Genomic DNA, 14,227 nt, shown 5'->3' on the forward strand with positions numbered 1-14,227 from the left:
CAATAGGTTTAACACCATGAAGAGGCAATATCCAAATGTGTTTCTACCTGCTAATCAAGAAAGATTGATCACCTGTTTAGTACCACTATCCCTGAATTTCTGAACTGCTATAGCCACCTTTTGGATCAGTTATGTTTGTAGCTGCTGATTCGCTAACAGGAACTGTGAATATAGCCCTGCAGACTACGTACAAGGTACTTACTGAGAACGTTTTGTGAATGATTCCCAGTCAACAGGGAATCTACATAAATATTGTTCTAGTTGGATTAGAGTGATTTGCTATATCATTGTTCAAGAATTCAAACTACTGAAAGTTTCAAGGTAACTAACAACTATTTGTTTGTGGTGGGAATCTCATTATCCAGTCACAGCCTTGTGAATTCATTTACTGTTCCTCTGAAGTTTGATTCCCATTAAAAGTGTTTCAAAAGATTAATTTATGAGACATAGGTATTGTTCACTTACTGTTAGCAATATAGGTAGGTTTGAAAATAATTTTGCTTGCAGAGAAGAGGAATAAAGTGGGAACTTAAAGACATTTTGTATTTAGAATTTTTAATCTTGTACTGTGAAAATAAATTTGGGATTAGAAGAACATGCCTTGCAGTGATTTTTATAAAGGAACAATAAAGTCTAAGCATTTCACTACAAATCAAGTGTTTGGTTTATTGTGAGAGTAAATACTGCTGTTTCACATACACTGCTGCACATTTTTATTATGTAGTTTTTAGAGTTTCTGAAAACTTCTGAAAGAGAAATTTAGGCTATCATATTACGCAGCCAGTCTTTTAAAATCTGTAGATTTGTAGACCTAAATACACATTTCTTCAAAAGCGTATATCATCTCATCTCTATAGCATCTCATTGTACAACTTCAAGATTGAAGTGTGGGACTTGAGACCTTCTCTGTCACATCTCATGAGATAAGATGGAGACTGCACAGGTGACAGGCACCATGATTGTCTCCTTACTTAACTCAACATCAATCTTCCCCACCACAGAGAAGTCTGTGACTCCAATAAACATACCTGAGCAATAACCTGGAATCAGTTCTCAGAGCACAGATAACTCTCAACACAATACAACCCCCCCCCCCCTAACCCTCCACTAAATGGCCTGTGCTGAAGATACACAAAAGGCTTTGGCAGCAATACAAAAAGGGTAGTCTGGCCCAGGAGCATTGGTTACTGACCAATCTAGAGGCTAGCTGATACTTTTTATTACAGCAGGCTCAGCTCTTCCTGGAAATGTTCTGACAAACATTCAAGTAGGCAGCAATGGGGCAGACTTGTAACTAAAATGCAGTGTCTGATGTGCACACACTGCAGTTTACTTTGGATATGAGGTTAACCAAGATTTGCAGAAACAGTCTGACTGCCTCCCATGTGGTTTTCTTCATCAGCACCAATGAGCCACATTAGATATATATTATGATGAATAGCTTTTATGAGAAGACAGCTTTCTACTTCTACATATACAGTGCAGTCCTATGTATGTTTACTCAGAATAAAGTCTCACTTCAGTCTGACAGATGATCTTTTCTAGGGGCATGCATCCGGAAAATCTTTGTTGTGGTTTTGTATCTGGTGCTGTTGAGTGAAATGTTTAATGTGACTGGGTACTTTTCCGTTGGGCTTTTGCCAGGTCAGCATCAAAACTTGTCAGTTTTTATCCATTCTCATGATTTTTGTGGCCATTCTTTTCAATGACGAAGGGGGATCAGTTAGGAGGCTCTGAGGAAGCTGTTTTGCACTCAACGGCACCAAAATTATACAGACACAGTACTCCCTTTAAAAAACCTCTAAATTTCAAGCAGAATGAACAAAGGGGGAGGGGGGTTGACCCCCGAAAATAGCCACACTAATGTCTCTCTACTAATTTCTAAAATGGCCATCAAGCAGCAGCCAGCCAGCAGAAAAGCTTCAGCCAGCCACTAGCATTTAAAAAATAAAAGCCCTATCTGCATTCATTTCATTTCCCTACTGTTGGTCTTGTCAGATCTCAGAAGCTAAGCAGGGTAGGCCTTGGTTAGTATTTGGATGGGAGACCAACAAAGACCAAGGTTGCAGAGGCAGGCAATGGCAAACTACCTCTGTTAGTCTCTTGCACTGAAAACCCCACCAGGGGTCATCATAAGTCAATTATGACTTGAGGGCACTCTCCATCACCACAATGACTGACAATACTTTTACCTTTCCACTGAAAACTCTGCATTTGCCTTCCTTCCTTGTAGTTTGTTTTCTTTCAGAAAGTGAGGAAGGTTCCCTTGCAGACCCCCTCCCAGCCATCTTTGCTCTATTCCCTATGGGGGACTTCTAGGAGGCGCAGGAGTAGTTTTTCAACCAAGTATCACCAAAATTGCAGTGGAGTGTCTTATGCTCATCTTTCAAAGAACCCCCAAGATTCAAGCAAATTGGGCAATGTGTTTGAATTCTGTGAGCCCCTGAGCAAGCTCCCCCCCAGCCCTCATCATGAGTTAACCCCAGCCTCAACTGGCCACCTTACCTCTTGCCCCAGAGTCCTCCTCAGAGGATGAGCAGGAAGAGCCAGTAGGGGCTACTCTAGAGCCACAGCCAGCCATGGAAGAGCCAGCAGGATCTACTCTGGAGCCAGAGCCAGCCATGATAGCTGCTGCTCTGGAGGAAACTCTGCAGGAGCAGCCAGAAACCTTTGCAAAGGCTGTTGGAGACAAAGACTCCCCCAGAGCAAAAAAGAAACCTGAGCTCCCTGGGCCAGCTGAGAAGAGGAAAAATAAAGCAAGGGCAGCTCTGTTGGAGAGGAGAAAAAGTGCTCATTTGCAGGCATAGCACCGGTTGGGGCTATCAGGCAAATAGACAACACCTGCTCCTTGTTAGGACAGTATAAGATAGAGACGCTGAAGAAGCCAGGTGTGGAAGCAACTCAGCTTGCCACTCCCTGTGACCAGAGTTCTGCACCCAGAAGCGCCTGACCTGCCCTTGCCTTGTGCCTTGCACCGCTTCTTGACTGATCAGACTCTGACCTCGGCCTGCCTTCTGACTTCCCTTCCGCCTGCTACTCTCTCTGACTGACGTATTGGCTCTGACACTTGGCCTGACTTCTGGACTCTCATTTGCCGGCTCCTTGGCTACTGACTTCTTGGTAACTAACCTTGGGACCATCTGCAGCACCAGTGAGCCACCTGCCTGTCGTGGCCAGCCCTGAGCACGACACTCATTGTACTTCCTTGATTTCTTATGGAGGACTTAGGGGGGGCTGCAGTTGTTTTTCAACCAAATGTCACCAAACTTGCAGAGGACTGTCTTGTCCTTCAGGTAACCTCAAAGTTTCAAGCAAATTGGACATGGAAGACTGATTGCAAAGAAGAGTCTCCTGGGAGAGAGCTGGAAAGCAATTAAACTCCAGAACAACCAACAGTAAGAGCAAAAAGCTTTTTACCACTTTGATGAGATCTTTGATAGAACATTTATAAATAACTGAATAAAATGGCACTTCAGGAAAAGATACTTTCAAAGCTGCAAGAAATTGCTAAGCTGATGGGCGAAGTACTAAGAAAAGCAGATGAGACATTTGGTTTGGAAACAGATAAAGATACTGTGCAAGAAGCCAAGTCAGCAGAAAACTTTGATGGGACAGATTTATTTGAAAGAAAACCAGAGCGGAATGATGAAAAGTTCTGTGAACAAAATGTACCAGTTCCTTTCTGTGAAAGTACAAGAAGCAGAGAAGAAAGTGGAGGAGCGTGAAGGGAAAGCTGTGAGGAAGAGACTCAGTGTATTGCCTCTGAATGAAGAAAAAAGCATGCAACGCACTACAAAAAAGAAACAGAGACATCACAACATAGTCACCGACAGCTTGCAGAAATGGTTAGAAGACAAAAAGTTGCTTTTGGTTGATCACTGGAAAGAAAGAGTTGCAATATAATTTCAGAGGGAGAAAGAAGAAGAAATAAGATGAAAGATTATGATCCAACAGCGCAGGCTTAATGCAATGTTATATGTTCCTTTTTTTTCTTACCTCTAATTTGTCAGATACCGTTTATGTGTTGTAAATGGATTAGAAAGAGGGGGGTAAATGGGTCTTTAGAATCTTCTATTCTCACTCTTACCCCTTAGGAGAGAGAAAGAAGAAGAAATAAGATGAAACTCAGATTACGATCCAGGGGCTTGGTGAATAAGATGGTATATGAGATATATTGTGATTTCTTTGTAAATACTTAGATTTTGAATATAAAAAGTCAAATAGGGAAAGAAACTAGGTCTCATGTGCCTCTTTATGCTTAATGAAGCTCAACACAGACTTAATGCAATTTTAGATGTTTTTTTAATGTTCTATAACAAGTTAGACACTGTATGTACTGTTAATGGGCTAGAGAGAGTGTGGTAAATGGGTCTTTAGAATCTTCTACTCTCATTCCTACCTTTTAGTCTCTTTCTTTTTTAGATCTCTTGTCTTCTCCTTAATTAAAAGGTAAGATAACTTTTGAGTTAAACAGGAGAAATTCCAGAGAGATAGAGGGAGTCTTATAAATCTCTTAATGTTTTAGAGTATAAATTAGTCCTTAAGCTAAATCTATTTATATACTTACTTCTTTTCTCCTGCCCCATTACAACGAAAATACATATACAAAATTTTAGATGGCCTGGATCCAGACAGATGAAAGATTGAGGGTAGGCTGGTACAAAAATTTCTTTTCATATTTCTCTCCCTTAAGAAAATATTTAGTTAATGATATACAGCAATGTCTATCTATTTTTCTGCTCCTCTGCTTTGTCCTTTTGCTTTGTTCTGTCCCTGGAAGAATTAAGGGATTATTACCCTTGGCTTAAAACTCAAAGGATTGGAAATTTGCCTTAAGAAGATGTATATCTAAAATATAAATAATTGTAAGAAATGAGATAAGAAATGGAGTATGTGGGTAAAAAAAAAGCAAGGAAATTAAAAATTGCCTGGAGAGATTTAAGTGGACGGCTGAAGGTATAAAGGGGGGGGGGAGAAAAGGGGGGGTATTCAGTTATTCAGTCGCTTTCTTATGAATGGATGGCTATATTGTAAAACTCTTGAAATAATGACTACACAATGACTATCTTGTACATGAATCTGATACCGAAAAGATTTTCTCTTTTCCTTTTACAAAAATCTAATAAAAAGAATTATTTAAAAAAAAGTTTCAAGCAAATTGGGCCAAGTGCTTGAATTCTATGGGACTCTGAGTCTCAAACCCACAAGGAGGGGTGAAGGAAAATGGCAGCTCTCTTTGGGAATTGCTAGGAGTGCTCTTTGCTCCTCCACTGCAATGATCTGATTGGGAGAAATTCAGTACAGATTCAAAATGAAATGCAAGCTCATACTGTACTGCTGGAAAACATTGAAATGTGAAAAAAACCATTGATTTCATGAGAGAGGAGTTTTATGACTACCAAGCAACCAGGACTTGTGTTTCCATTCTGGAGAATCACAAGAAAGACCCAGAAATGGTTACTTTCATGATTATTACAGCTCATGATTTTCATTACGAACACAGTCAGTACCTATAACTGCAACAAACCAAGATTTTAAAGATCTTCATTTTTTGAATGAAATTTATTCAATTTTTCATAAGGATCACTCAAGTGTTTTTTGTTTTTGTACAACAGATTGTGGCGTTTACCAAAAGGAGATGTGTTTTACACTATTCTGGAAAACAAATGCAATTGATTAAAAAGGAGGAACAGTTTTGTAGCCTACAATGTAATAATATATAATGTAGAAACTCAAGTGTTCTGCTGATGCTTTCCCTCCCCTGCTAGTCCAATTCTTATGTTTTAAGTCTGGAAGACTAGAATCATTTACAAATTAGAAAAAATATAATTTTGGTCCTGACGTATCTTGAGTAGGAAAGTAAAATATGTGTGTTACAAATTGATCTAGCTCATCATGTGTACTATAAAACTGCATAACATACAAAAATGTGTATAAAATTGATCTATAAGCTTTGAAAGGTATCTTATTCTAGACATTTAAAGGTATCTTATTCCAGAAAATAAGTAACTGCAACTTATATTACTACAATAGGTTTTGAATTTAAAATGGACTCTGGAAAATACAGGATTTAACAAACTTAATTAAATTTGAAATATGATTAAATTAATTTTTCTATTATTTTTAAAAACTTAATTTTTTCTCTATACAAAACTAATGGTAGACTATCTCTATCAAAACATAATGACCTGATATTGTGTCTGTACCAGATCTTATCCAATGTTATACTGTAACGTGCATCACATTCTATTTTTGATAGACTGTCTATCTCACTTTTAATACACACTTCAGGAAGTTCAGACGGCCAAACACATATTTACACCTTACTTAAGACAAAGTTAATTTAATATTCATTAGTATAAGTAGTGATCTAAATATAAAAAATTGAAAATATTTCATTTAGTGAATCATATAAATGGGAGACAACTATGGAAATTGGAGGTAAAAAGCCTATCAAGTATAACTATCACTTTCCTTCTGCCCCAATCCATAATTATACAGTAATATACAATTGTTACACTTCTTCAAGCTGAAGTAAAGTCTGTGATAAAATTAAGATAATGAAGCATTCCTCTGGCATCCAGTTTAGCCCTTGGGACTACACCAGAATATCTAGTTGCATATGGCAGCTTGAATCATTTTAGCAGTTTGATTCTACAGTAGCAACCACTCTACCGCCTCTCCGAATGTCTCTCTCTCTCTTTTGAAACTTTTCCTTTTGTTTCTCCAGTTTTTCTTGTGTTTTTTTTATATCTTTGATTTTCTTCTTTATCATTGATCGGTCATTTTGACTGGATACTCCGAGGGCCTATCAAAGGAAAGAACACACGTTATTAAACTCCAGAAAAGGAGTAGCAGGTGTTACTCTAGCTGTAAAAACAGAGTCCATATAGATACAGATACAGATTAACAAGTGTATCATCTTTCTTAACCCAGAGGGTTTTCTGCATTTTCAGGACCTATTACCAGCACTTAGTATCATAACAAAATTCAAATGGCACATTTCTTTGCAAATCAGACATAAGAGGATGCCATTCAGAAAGGTTTTTTTTAAAAAAAATTAGATTCTAGTCTTGAATAGAGGTGGGCATGAACAGGGAATCACGAACAACCACGAACATGACCCTACTCACAAACATGTTTGTGGTTGGCTGTTCGGGGGGGGGGGAGACTCTGAAGGGAATAAGGTTCCCCATGCCATCTGCAAACAGTGTGGGGAACTTCCTTCCCTTCAAAGTCTCCCTCCTTCCAGCCGGCTGGAGGGAGGGTGGACTGACTTGGAAGGGAAGAAAGTTCTAGGGCTCTAGAGGAAGAGAGGGCCCGTACAAAGCTAAAAACCATAAGACAGGGGCACCGATCCGTACAAGAGTATGCCGCAGAGTTCAGGCGATATGCTACCAAGGTACATGATTACCACAAGGGGATCAAAATCGATTTTTTCCCCGAAATGGACTAAATGCCGACTTCTTAGCTAAGGTGCTAATACAAGACAACCAGCAAACCTTGCTAGGATGGATCCAGCTAGCATGCAAGGTCGAAAATAGGGATCAAGTAGTGAAACTTGTGTGAATGCAACAACACGCGGAGGCGAGGAAGCCGACCGCTGAAGGGAAAGGACGTGCCCAGCTGGAGCCAAGATCTCCTGTCCTAAGAACTGATTTACGCTGGAGACAAGGACTATGCTTACAATGTGGGGGCATTGGATATTTTGCAGCTCAATGCCCTGCACGGCCAGCCCCAGTGGGAAGAGGCCACGTTGCGCCAAAGCCATCGGGCCCCCCTAAACCGCCTGGCCAAAAATTGCCTCCAAAACATGGGAGGCCTGAAACCGGCTTGGAAGCTGATGAGGGTCCTGGAAACACCAAGGAACCTGCACTGAGAGAGGCGGAGAAGAGCCACATCCTGCCTTCGGGAAACAAGACCTGCCGAAAAAAGGGCCCAGCGGCAGGCCCCAAGACAGTCGAAGCTACCAGAGGTGAGAGAAAAAGGGGCCCTTCTGTTTATGCTAGTGACTTTACTTAACCCAAAAAAGGGGGCACATGTGCGAGTGCATGCTTTAATAGATTCGGGATATACTCGGGACTTGATATCACCAGCCTTAGTCACAGGATTAGGATTGAATGTTGTAGAACTTAAAGACCACACAGTGTTTGAGCAAATGGATGGATCCAGTATGAATCCGGGTGGTTATACAACTGAACCCACCCCGACGGGCATGGGAAATCATTGGGAAAATTGAACTTATGTAGTCAGTGATGTAGCCAAATACCCCCTACTGCTGGGAAGCCGTTGGCTTTGGGACCATGACCCATTTATCAAATGGTCCACTGGAGAAGTGTATTTCAAATGAGAACAGTGTGCGAGATGTGTGGACTCAAGAGATGGGACTGGAAAGCACAGTCCCCTTTAGAGACTATTATTAACCACCGAGGAGGAAAAAGCCACCCCCCTCAAATACCGGGATTTAAAACATGATGAAAAAGAAGCTGATGAACTTCTTCCTCATAGAGCTACGGATTGTGCTATTGAATTACTTCCAGGGGAGAAGTTGCCTAAGGGAAAATTGTATTCTATGAGCCCAGCAGAAAGAGAGGAACTACAAGAGTTCATTGATAAAAACTTGGCGCGAGAATTCATTCACCCTGCCAGCTCCCCCCATGCCGCGCCTGTGTTGTTCCACAAAAAGAAGGATGGGGAGCTAAGGCTGTGTACTGACTATCATGGAATAAATGCTGTGTCCATGTCCAATGCATACCCCCTCCCTTTGATTAGAGACTTGCTCAGTGAGGTGGTGCAAGGAAAATTTTTCTTGAAGTTGGACTTAAAGATGCTTACTTCCAAGTGAGGATAAGGGAGGGGGACGAATGGAAAACCGCATTCAACACCCCCCGGGGCAATTCAAATTTCTCGTAATGCTGTTCGGGTTGCAAGGGCCCCCGAGGGTCTTTATGAACATAATTAATGAAGTATTGCATGAATACCTGTACAAAAGTGAGGATAAGGGAGGGGGACAAATAGAAAACCGCATTCAACACCCCCCCTGGGACAATTCAAATATCTTGTGATGCTGTTCAGGTCGCAAGGGCCCCTGGGGGTCTTTATGAACTTAATTAATTGCATGAATACCTGGACAAAGGTGTGGTTGTTTACCTAGATGACGTGTTGATTTATTCTCCGGATAAGGAATCTCAAGTTGAATTGGTCAGGAAGGTACTGACCACTTTAAAGAACCACAAACTGCTGGTGAAATTGTCTAAATGTGAGTTCCACAAAGAGGAGCTAGATTTTTTGGGATACCGAGTCTCGCACCATGGACTTAAAATGGACCCAGCAAAAGTTCAAGCTGTTGTGGGGTGGGAACCACCCAAAACAAGAAGGCAGTTACAATCATGTTTAGGTTTTGCTAACTTTTACCGACCCTTCATAAAGAACTTTGCTCAAATCACTCTCCCTTTAACGGACTTGTTGAAAATAAAGGGGAGGGGTCCGCAAAGCAAAAAGCCTTGTGCTAAATTAAATTGGACGGTAGATTACCAAGAGGCTTTTGAGAAGTTGAAGAAACTATTTCGGTACCAGTTCTGCAGCACCCAAATGAGAACTGGAAATTTGTGGTCCAGGTAGATACTAGTGACATTGCTGTAGGGGGAGGGGGTCCTCCTACAACTGAATGAGGAGGAAAGGTTATATCCCTGTGCATATATTTCCAAGAAATTCTCTGAAACTGAACACAATTGGAGCGTATGGGAGAAGGAAGCTTTTGCTGTTAAATTTGATCTGGCTACCTGACGGCACTGGTTGGAGGGGGCTAAATCTCCTTTTGAAGTGTGGACTGATCACAAAAATTTAGAAGCGTTACACACCTCCTGTAGATTAAGGGCCAAACAGTTTAGGTGGGCGGAATTCTTTTCCAAGTTCAACTTTACGTTGAAGTACCTCCCCGGCAGATCAAATTTCTTAGCGGATGTGCTCTTGCACATGCCCCAACATGACAGCCAGAGGGAGGAGATAATTAATACAGTTTTTTCACCAGCTCAAATGGGAGAAGCAGTGACAACATGCAGCCAAGCTGTGAAAATGCAAAACAGCCCAAAACCTGATCTCTCCGAATGGGGAGAGTTAAAGTTGAAACAGAAAAAGGGGGGGGGAATGCCCAAAGCTGATCTGAAACAAGGAGAAGATGGGAATTGGTACCGAATGGACAAATTATACATTCCAGCTAACCTAAGAAAAGAAATATTACAACAATGCCATGATGCAAAGCTTGCTGGACATTTCGGGTACCTCAAAACCCTACATCTAGTACAAAGACAATTTTGGTGGCCAGCTATGAGAAAACACATCTCTCAATATGTAGCCTCATGCCCAGTATGTATAATGGGAAAATCTAGGAGGGAAAAAACCACCTGGATTTTTGCAACCCTTAGAAACCACTCCTAGACAGACCATGGGCTGTGATTTCAATGGACTTTATCACAGACCTTCCCCCCCTCAAAAGGATATACAGTCATTTTAGTAGTGGTGGATTTGTTTTCAAAACAAGCTCATTTTATTCCATGTACTACAATCCCTACAGCTAAGAAACTGGCCAGCCTTTTCATGAAACACTTGGTCAGACTGCACTCCTTCCCTAATAAGGTAATATCCGACAGAGGCCCACAATTCATTGCCAACTTCTGGTGGGAGCTCCTCAAAATTGCTGGAATTGAACAGGGAATTAGCTCCGCCTATCATCCCAAAAGTGACGGGCAATCAGAACGCACAAATCAAGTGCTAGAACAATTCTTAAGGTTTCGGTTTCGTTTTCTTGGCCATGTCGGACGCTCCTCTCCACAGGTCCAGGAGGAAGCACCTGACCGGGCGGTTGACCTGCAAAGGTTTGCCCCCAAGACCCCCAGTGAGGGTGTCAGGGTCCGGAGCACGACGGGAAGAACCCCCCCCAAATCGATGGGGGGGGGGGTAAATTGCCCGTTTGCTCCCATGGAGGCCGGCAGACTTGCGCAGCACTTCGTGTGCTGCCGGGCCATGGAGAACGGCAAAAAGCAGATCTAAGGTGAAAACCTGTAAGTAGCGAATCCCTTCTGTTACTACAAGCATATGTGAAGGATTGGTGGGATTTGAAGCTAAGAAGGCTCGGATTTCTTCCCCCTCACTGAGTTTCGAAACTTGGCTGGCGGATTCCCCCCCCCTAAGATGGCGATGAAAAAGCAGAGCCCCGCTATGGGCAAATCTATCTCGGCTGCTTTGCAGGGGAAAGGAGAGTCTATGGAGGAGCTAGTAAAGCGGTCGGTCGTCGAAGCAATAAAGCCCTTTGTTGACAAGTTAAACGAAACTGATCAAAGGGTTGGCTTAATTGAGAGTGAAGTGAGAACCATTAAGGAAGCAGCGGGGGGGGGGGCAGAAAAGTCTGCTCGGGAAAACGCAGCACTCATGAGGGCAACAAATAAAGACTTAAAGCTGTTGGAGAACCAACTGATCGGGTTGCAAGTGGACCGTGCGCAGACAATATTGCGGCTCCAGAATGTGAAGGAGGAGGAAAATGGGAATTTAAAGGATTTGGTGTCAGAACTTTTGGCGATCCCCGCGAAGGCAACTAAAGAATAGTTAAAAAGCGCCATTTTGGAAGTCCGTCGGGCTTCTTCAAAATATGCAACGAAGCGTCAGCTGCCGCGCGAGATTATTATAGACTTTTCATCTAAGAAGATCCGGGACACCATCCTATATAATTCATACAATGCGGACTTGGACTTTCTGGGCAATAAGGTTAAGATATTGAAGGACGTTCCATTTTTAGCTCGGAAAAGAAGATTTAAATATAAAAGGTTTGCAGCTCTTCTGAGGAAACGTGAAATAAAGTACAAATGGTTATTCCCGGAAGGTATTTGGTTTAGCTACAAAGATCAACCTTATAAGATAACATCAGAAGATCAGCTAAGGGACTTTGTGTGTAAACATCAAGATTTCCAGCAAGAAGAGGACTTTAAGCCTGAAGGGGGAGGGGAGGAGGGAACTAGCACAGTGACTGTAGCTGTTCAGAAAGAATTGCGACCGAGACCCAGAGGGGGCAAGAAGACCTAATCCTGATTGTAGTTTGTATTTTATAAGATCTACCAATCTAACAGCATTTTACAAAGTTCTAATGTTAAATAATTGCAATATGAAGGGAATGCATTACTTGTAGATGTAGTGTTATGAAATTGATGATTAAAAAAAACAGAAAGCAAAACCAGGAGGAAAGGAGGGTAAAGGGAGCAAGGAATGGTTTGACTCTGATGAACAACCAATTATCAGGAGGTGGGTGGGAGTTGGATGGGAGTTGATAGGACAAATAAAATTGAAAGAAACATTCCACACAAGGAACAAAGGTGACTCAGAATCAGCTTTTTAAAAAAAGACCAGGGGGAAAAGGGGGGGGGGGACTGACAAAAAAGTGTGCAGAAATTAGGGAATAAATTGAAGCTGTATGGGGCTAGAACCAAGAAAAAAACCCATGTGGAAAACTCTTAGTTCAGCGGGTGTCTTGGGCTGATTATCATCTCCCAATCTGCTCTACTTCATGCTATTATTATTACTACTATTATTTATTTATAGTCCATCTTTCTCACTGAGATCTAAACTGGATTACACAGTGCAAGGGAAAATATAATCAACAGCTAAGACATTCACTGAGCAAAGTACAATAATGTTGTGAGATTATAAAAAAGGAACAACCTCATTTTACACCATCCTGTACTCTTTGGAGGAAAAAAAGTTATAAATTTGACTGACAGATCAATAAATAAAAGTGCTAACTATAGCAAATGAAAAGCTAGCAATAAATTGATAGCAAACTGTAATATAGTTTTTAATCAGCAGATGGCAACATTCAACAAGATTAGAAATTTTTTTGGTGAGTTTTGATTTTTGAATACAGTAGCGTTCTACATTTTCAAAATAATAAACAAATGTTACATGTTATTTTTGTAATTTATTGGTAGAAAAGTGCCCACTCAGATTTTCAAGTGCATAAAACAAGAAACTAAGGCCATTACAATCTACCCCGTCCCTTATCAAGAAGGCCAAGGAAAAAACTGAAAAAACCCAACCCCACCCTAATTATCTACTTTAAAAAAAAGTCTTCTAGGTGGAACATTAATCTAAAATACTAACAGCAACGTAAGTGAAGATATTATGAATAAAAACCCACCCTTTTTCCACAACAAAAGCTGTCATTTCAAAGTAGAGATGAGGCTCTGGGAGGAAAAGCCTGCAATTTGATTTCTTTGAGGGCTTCTATTCCATTTTTTCCCATGGAAAACTGGAAATTTTGAGAAGCACTGAAAAACTGTAGATATTTTCTCTTTGGAATGAGTGGAATGATTTTTATGACAAGGTTTTTACTCACCCAAAATCTGTAGTATAAAGATTTAAGATAATCTACAGAATTAGATAATAATACTTCTATATGCTTAGGCATTATTTTTTTCTTACTTTTCAGATGGTAAACACAAAATAGCACAACGTGCAGGAGTCTGCAGCTCTGTCTCTTCCTTTCTCTAATATTGGATATATTCATAATTTTGTTTGTAGCCTGAAACATTTTTATTCTAAATCATAAACATGAAATGATACTTTATGATTTAAATGATAAATGATGCATTTTATTTTATTGTAGACTGTTAACGACCCCTTTCTTTCTCTTGGGTAGATTTGGTCTTAAGCCTTTTATTCTTGCCCCCTCTTGGTAGATTGCTGCCATGAGGAATTAAATTCCAGAACAACTTAAATTTCTCCTTTTAGTAACTTGCCCAAGGGTCAGGCTTTTTCATGGTACTATGTGGCCCTGAGGAAAGGAATGGGATATAGGAATAACTCTGGGATTAAAAAAAAACAAAATAAACTTTTATTTTTATAAGAAGTGTATCGGTTTCATATATTTCTAAAACCTGATGGTTTCAAAAGAGTAGTTCTCAATGCTTAAAAGTTACTTTACTTAAACCCAGTCACACAGATTTTCTCTCAGGCTTCACACACAGTTTGCCTGCTTTCTCCTGACTGAATGTTCTTTCACAAACACACAGTTCAGGCTTCCACACAGGTTATATTTCTCTAAGACAACATAAACAAGCTCAGGCTGCACTCAGCTTGCCTGCTTTCTCCTGACTAAATATTTCTCTCAGAACTGCTTAAAAATACTCAGGCTGCGCACAGCTTGCATCTCTTGCCCTGACTGAATCTTTTCTCTCCACTC

The 14,227-nt window shown here is 40.8% G+C and overlaps 1 protein-coding gene across 6 annotated transcripts in view; it reads right to left on the reverse strand.

Annotated features, from left to right (window-relative positions):
* Positions 1–5,543: 5,543 nt before the first annotated feature.
* Positions 5,544–14,227, reverse strand: part of LOC129323934 (neurabin-1-like) — a 73,581-nt gene continuing 64,897 nt past the window's right edge. For all 6 annotated transcript variants that reach the window (XM_054970800.1, XM_054970802.1, XM_054970798.1 and 3 more), the window contains one exon: positions 5,544–6,808. In XM_054970800.1, the coding sequence (XP_054826775.1) occupies positions 6,641–6,808 (168 nt within the window). In that variant the 3' untranslated portion in view covers positions 5,544–6,640. The remainder of the gene's footprint in view (positions 6,809–14,227) is intronic.

Source organism: Eublepharis macularius, chromosome 2 (assembly GCF_028583425.1).
Source record: "Eublepharis macularius isolate TG4126 chromosome 2, MPM_Emac_v1.0, whole genome shotgun sequence".
Classification (NCBI taxonomy): Eukaryota; Metazoa; Chordata; class Lepidosauria; order Squamata; family Eublepharidae; genus Eublepharis; species Eublepharis macularius.